This window comes from Nymphaea colorata, chromosome 4 (genome assembly GCF_008831285.2).
Source record: "Nymphaea colorata isolate Beijing-Zhang1983 chromosome 4, ASM883128v2, whole genome shotgun sequence".
In the NCBI taxonomy this organism is placed as follows: Eukaryota; Viridiplantae; Streptophyta; class Magnoliopsida; order Nymphaeales; family Nymphaeaceae; genus Nymphaea; species Nymphaea colorata.
This window is the reverse complement of record NC_045141.1, coordinates 7856827-7863349: the sequence shown is the minus strand read 5'-3', so window position 1 is coordinate 7863349 and position 6523 is coordinate 7856827. Positions and strand designations below refer to the sequence as shown.

The 6523-nt window shown below is 43.2% G+C and overlaps 1 protein-coding gene across 1 annotated transcript; it reads right to left on the bottom strand.

The window, feature by feature from the left end:
• Nucleotides 1-3819: 3819 nt before the first annotated feature.
• Nucleotides 3820-6304, bottom strand: LOC116252282 (probable WRKY transcription factor 40). Its single transcript, XM_031626439.2, has 4 exons — nt 5907-6304; nt 5454-5798; nt 4460-4576; nt 3820-4321 (listed from the first exon to the last, which is right to left on the bottom strand). Exons 1-4 carry the CDS (start codon nt 6069-6071, stop codon nt 3965-3967), a joined length of 984 nt encoding a protein of 327 aa, XP_031482299.1. The 5' UTR covers nt 6072-6304; the 3' UTR covers nt 3820-3964.
• Between the last annotated feature and the right edge of the window lie 219 nt (nt 6305-6523).

Sequence of the window (6523 nt, the reverse complement as noted above, 5' to 3'; positions counted from 1 at the left end):
CTGGGAAACCATCAATGCCGGGCGCCTTACCCGAGCCAAGGGCCCAGACCGCGTTCTTGATCTCTTGGTGTTGAAAGGGCCGCTGAAGAGCGATCACACAAGAGACAGAGAGAGAGGAGAGGTGAAAATCTGACAGCGTGGCACGGAAGCGAAGAGGTTTAGAGTAGAAATCCTGGAAATGAGCGCTCAGGGCCGGGAGGATGTCATCACCAAGAAAAATCCTGCCCCCGATACCCATAGACTGGAGCAACGTCTGACGGCGCCTCTGAGAGGCGGCCAAGTGGAAGAACCTAGAGTTTTGGTCCCCATGCGCGAGCCAACCCAGCCTAGAGCGTTGCTGCCAATGGATAGACTCCCTAATCTGCCACTCTTGGGCAAGACACTGCAGACAAAGGAGACGGGAAGACTGATCCGCATAAATATTATCAGAGGCCTGAAGGGACATGATCTCCTCATCCCAATCGGCCACTTCCAAAAATTTGCTGCTCCAGAAAATGCGCTTTCAGGCGAGCGCCTCCCTCCTGATGGAGTGCAACTTCCGTGAGAGCCTGAAAGCAGCCCACCTACCATTGACTGCACGAGCCCACCAATTAGGGACAGTAGCTACAAAGGATTCATCACGGAGCCACCAAATCTCAAAACGAAACCTGGCGTGCCCGATACCAGCTCTACCCCGAAGAAGGGAAAAGAGCAGCGGAGCATGATCAGACAGGTGCCTCGGGCCAAGAACCAAGGAGGATGAAGGAAAAGCAGAGAACAACTCAGGCGAGAGGAAGATACGGTCCAACCTACGAAGGATCGGAGGGTTCTTATTATTAGACCAAGTAAACGTACCGTTAGTCGAAGGCACGTCAAAAAGACCGAACTCATCAACGAATGATCGAAAAGCAGACATAGATGGGCCAGAAGTGACAGGGGAGGATGAGTCAGCAGGGCTAAGCAAACAATTGAAGTCTCCTGCCAGAAACCAAGGGGAAGCTGCAAGCTGGCGAACCTGATGCAGCTCAGCCCACAGCTGCCCACGCAAAGCCCTAACGCAAGGGCCATAAACCGCAGTAACCAAGACCGGACCATTAGGCCAAAATCCGCTGAGAGAAGCAGAGATAGAGTACCTTCCAACATGCACAACAGCCCCCATAAGGGGTGGAGACCAAGGCAGCAGGATGCCGCCAGCTGCTCCACAAGCTGGAAGGAACCCAAAGGACGGTTGGCGCAACAAAGTACGAACACAAGCGTGAGAGATGACAGACATCTTGGTCTCAACCACAATAAGCACCGAAGGCCCATGCTGACGGATCCAAGAAGAGAGATACCTACGCCGATAACGGGCACTGAGGCCCCGCAGAGAGAGAGAGAGAGAGAGAGCTGGAGAGAGAGAGAGAGAGAGAGAGAGAGAGAGAGAGAGCTGCATATAATGATGCAAATGATGAAAACTTCAAAAAATACGAAACAAGGACAGGAACCAGATAAACTTACCTAAAGAAGTTTTTTTTCTTGGCGAAACTTCTTGTCTCCAGCAGAAGACTCGACAGGCTTCTCTCTCATGGGTTTCCTTTGTTCTCGCTTGGGTTCCTCCCTAGAGCTCCAATGTGACTGCTGTTTTTATTAACCCTGCTCTAGCATGTGCTGATTACTAGAAAAGTCCAGCGAAGGTGAAGCATAAGTATTTGAGCTCAGATAATTATTGAGTTGTCCCCAAACATTCTGAGTTTTCTAAAAACAGGGCAGAATGGCTGGACTGTTTGTGAGTTTCAAGAAGTGTTTGCTAAGAAATCTTTTCACGACGACTTTTTTCATTGGTGTGTACAAGATGCCTTACAACGGCTCATCAGGTTGTCGCCATATGCTGAATGTGTTGTAGTGAAATCTCAACCCAGGCTCAGAAATTAAGAAGGTGGCTGGGGGGTAAAAAAATTTCTACTTTTGATTTTTTCTTCAATTCTTAATTGCTCTTTTAGATTGACAACATAAATAACGGTATTATTGATTTACGGTGAAGCATTTATGTTTGACCTTGAGTTTTCCAAGTTGGTCTTTTAGTTATAAAAAAAGGTATTTGACTGTACAAATAGTAAATTTTGATGATTTCCTCAGAATGTTGCAATGTGAATTTTTTTGGGCATGGAGAAATCGAATGGATTGAGTTTGATGAGTTGATTTTCAGCGTAGTTTAAAAGGGAAACATTTTTTCTTGGACTCACTAGTGGGTTCAGTGCATGCCTTCAGCCCTTGAGAGTCTTAATTAGCATTAATATTTTAATTAAGAGAAATAGAAACTACTTGGTGGCACTTAATCAAATTGAGATTGAGTTTATGGCCAAACCAAAAGGAGGGATTTAGAGGCCGTCCAGGTTTGGATTCTTGTCTAAAATGTGAAATTTGTGACTAAGTATATGTATTATTAATTAATGGGTAGGCTGACACACGTAATTGCTCCTGAGGCCATGCTCAAAGACTGCATTGATTAGGATTTTCTTCTTGATACGCATATTTTTTGTGTAAATAATCTATGTGATGACTTGTTTAATGCATGTTGAATTACTTAATTCATCAGCACATCTTTTGTGTAAACAAGTTATATAACGTTTGACTTATGGTATCGTTAATTTGCTTAAGCAGAAATATAATGGCCCATTTATCATATGAATTTGATTGCTTCTGTTTTAGGTGGGAAAATAATGATTTTACATGTTTTAGCAGCATCCTTATGTGGCTGGTATGCCAAATATATTTATATATATACCTGATTTTCTCAAGTTATTAGAAGAAGAATGATGATACTTACGTGTACAGCTTTTCTTAACGTGTTATTTCAACTATGCGTTAAAAATTGATATGCTTCTTGTCAAATCAGACGTTGTGTTGAGTGGATATAACAGAATATGTATAAATGAAGATGGATGAATCTGAATTGTGAGTATAGGATAAGCCATGTCTGCTTTTTACTAAAAGTGTGATTGTTACTTGAAGAAGCAAGATCATCTCTTGTGCTATGTATGTCTAACACACTATATTAAGCTAGAAATAAGTATCAACAAAGAAAGATTTAGATTTGAATCTGTTCCTTGTTAAATACGTATGAGATACAGATTAAAGCATATGTATGATATGAGAATCAGGCTTAATATGAGATAATAATTAGAATCCTCAACTAAGTATCTATTGTGACTGGCCGCGAGGGCTGCCTAAGGGTGGTGACTACTACGAAAGCCCGTAAGGGGCATGGCCTGTGAGGGATGATGAGCAAGTCCATTTAGTACTCCTACATTTGTTATTTTTGGAGAGTTGAATTGAACATAAGATTGTCACTATTTGTAAGTTCCAGGAAGGAGCGACTCCTTCAATAATGGAATCTCAAGTGGAGATCGAGTCTCTCTTGAGGCAATAAAGCGAACTCTAAGAAAGAGACTGGTATAAGAAAGTTAAGAGTTCAAACAGATAATTAAGAATTAAGCCTAGAACAACTTTAGGAGAAACAACCTTAATTGCCTGTTAATATAGCGTTATCTATTGTTTGTTGATATCATGTGTTTGTCTTGGATTGGCATGATCGTTGCCGTAATCTGCTCACAGAGTCAATAAGACTTACCACTTATGTATTTTTCTTTTTCACATGGCTTCCAGGAAGGAGGCTAAGCATGATCAGCTTACATCAAGCTTCTGAGTTGAAGTATAGTGGGTAGATAATAGACTCATATTATTTGGTTTTGTATTTGCATGGTATGCAGAAAGAGTGTGGATGTCTTTTAATGAAGAAAACAAAATACACATACTTCTGGTTTGGGAATGTATGAGTTACTTTAAAACTCCAGCCCACATTCCAATTTGAATTTTGTGAGATAATTACAGCTTTCTCTTCACTCCCTAGAATAAGGGGTGATAGAAACACACACAAAGAGAAGCACAAATCCTGCAAACATCTCTGCATTTTCATGATACCTAATATCAAATAAATGGGCACTAATTAATGGTGCCTAGGGAAGTCTCCAGAAGAAAGAGCAGAGACTAAGACAGCTGTAAAGTTGGGGTCTTCAGCCAAAGAAGAAGCCACATGCTTTGCTACTAGCTCACTCACTTGACCGCACACCAAAGACTGCTCCCCATATGCGTTAGGTCTTGAGTGAGAGAGATCGATCATCACCATACTAGGTTGTGAGGTGTTCATTGTGGCAGGAGAACAAGGGAGTGATCCATCATTTGGCCGCATTCCGTGGGCTGAGGAAGTTGGGCTGCAATTATTGTTGGCAAATGTTCGAGCATGGTTGTGGCATCCCTCATATGTGGCCACCAATAACGATCTGTCTTCCAAGCTTCTTTGGACCTACCAAATGATATCATGCACTGCATAAGTAAGTTTGAACTCCTTTTTTTGCTTTGTTTACAATTATTTATATGGAGTATATTTTTTTGGCCTCCGGCCCAATACAAGTCCAAGATCAGGTCAAGCAATCTCAATTACCTTCTTCTTTACATGGCATCCAGGTGCAAAGGCACATCTAAAGTAGGCCCTGGGGAAAGGGTTGTCCTTGGTCACCTTTTGTCCATATTTCTTCCACTGGTGACCATCTTTTACTACCTGCACATCAAGCACACAGGTCTCCCACTGGTTAGTTCATACATGACTTGGATGCAATTGTGAAAGCCAAGCGAATGTTAAACTATCTCCTCTTATAAAACCCAAAAGCGTGATAAAAGGTGATGGGGAGCTGACTGCGACTAGAGCATCGTACTTGTGTTCCATTGATGAAAATAACTTGAGGCAAGTTCCATTTTCTGGGTTGAGGAAGGGAGGCTTGATAATTGAATTAAATATATTCGGTCCCTCCCCCTCTACCAAAAAAAGGCACTAACTGTAAGTTGCGTCCCATCAATAATGGGGTCCAACTACTGAAAAAAATTTTCATGGAGGGAAGTATTCGAATATATATCTTGTCTAGAATGTTTAAAACCCTAAAGTGGCAGCATGCAGGTCCTACCATCTTGCTGAACCCACATGTTTGTGCTTCAACGTGAAGAGTGAAAGACCAGTGGATAGGTAGTTAATTGAATCTTTAAAAGAGGTTCTCTAGATGGACATATAGAAAGAGATTAATATACTAATCAGGCCAAGCAGTCAAAAGAAGTTTCTCAGATAGATAGTCATCTACCACCCGGTCCTACTAAGTATTGTGAAATCTGCTCTTAGGAGTACTTGCCAAAGGGGTTTGGCGTAGTAGGCCAGTGAAAGTCCAGTCATCATTTGGATTCTCATGGCGCTACTTTTCTAAACTGCAAACAGTAATGTGTGTGACAGTGTACTCCTACCCAGGTACTCAAACAGTCCTGGACCCCAGCTGGAACAATGACTCCAGGCCAGGGGAAGGGGGATTCTCTCCACTGTGAATCCCCTTAATTTGGATTTCTGCACTGTATACCTGAGCGCAGTTGGCATTAAATGGTGGGGCGTTACTCACCAGACTGGTATCTGATGGGTCAATCTTGACGCGGACTGTGTATGAGGTGTGGTTGCCGATGGTGGGAGCTGCCAGCAACGATAACGCGTCCGCCCTCGGCCTCTTGTTCATTGACCCCTCGCCGCTGGAGGAACTCTCCGCGTGCGGACTACTGTCTTCCCTCTTTCTCGAGGCAGTCGTCTCACCATCGTCCTGATCATCCGTTAGACTGCTATTGCTGTTGAGGAGCGAGTTCACCTTCGACTGCAGCTCCTTGTAGCTTTCTGTCATCCTCCCCAATATGCAGTACAACCTCTCATTCTCCTGCCTCGTCCTCTTTACCTTCTCTTCTAGTGCTACCGTTTCCTGCACATTAAAAAAATTCTTGTTACAAACTTATGAAGGAACAATACTAAACTCGGTAGTCTGAGACAAAGTACGCATCACAGTGACGAGCTAACTAATAATATTTACCTCTTCGTTGGCTTCTGTGGCTCGCCCCAACTCTTTAAAATTGAAATATGGCAGACGATCAAAGCCTTCCAAACCTTCCATTGCAGCGTCGGGTTGGCGATGAGGAGTTGTGGCGTTGAGATTAAACCCCAGAGAAAGATTAAAGCTTGCAGCTTCCATATCCATGACCAGATGGTGGTACTTTCAACAGCAAGAAGATGGAGGAGAACCGAATGGATGAGGGTAAGTTAGCACTGAACGGGCCTTCAATGGGAAGCGACGAGGGAGAGGAAAAGGGAGCTATCAGGCATTAATAATAGATAAAACTAAGGACTTGAGGCTCTGCTATAAACAGGGGAATGAGAATGAAAAAGAAGTTAAAATGAGGAGACAGATCAGTGGATTAATGGCGCTATTGGGATTGCAGTAAACTCAGTGAGCAACGAATTAATGCGCTCGCATATATAAAAGGTTGAGGAACTCAATAGTCAACGTATCGCAGGAAGTCAAGGGCAGGAGCAAGTGCAAGGGCCAAACTCTGGGGGTTGACCTCAACTCTTTCAGCACTGCGCTTTTCAACTTTCAACTCACGCGTTTGACGCTTTTGCCCGATTCAGATATGGTCACGTAATTTGGGT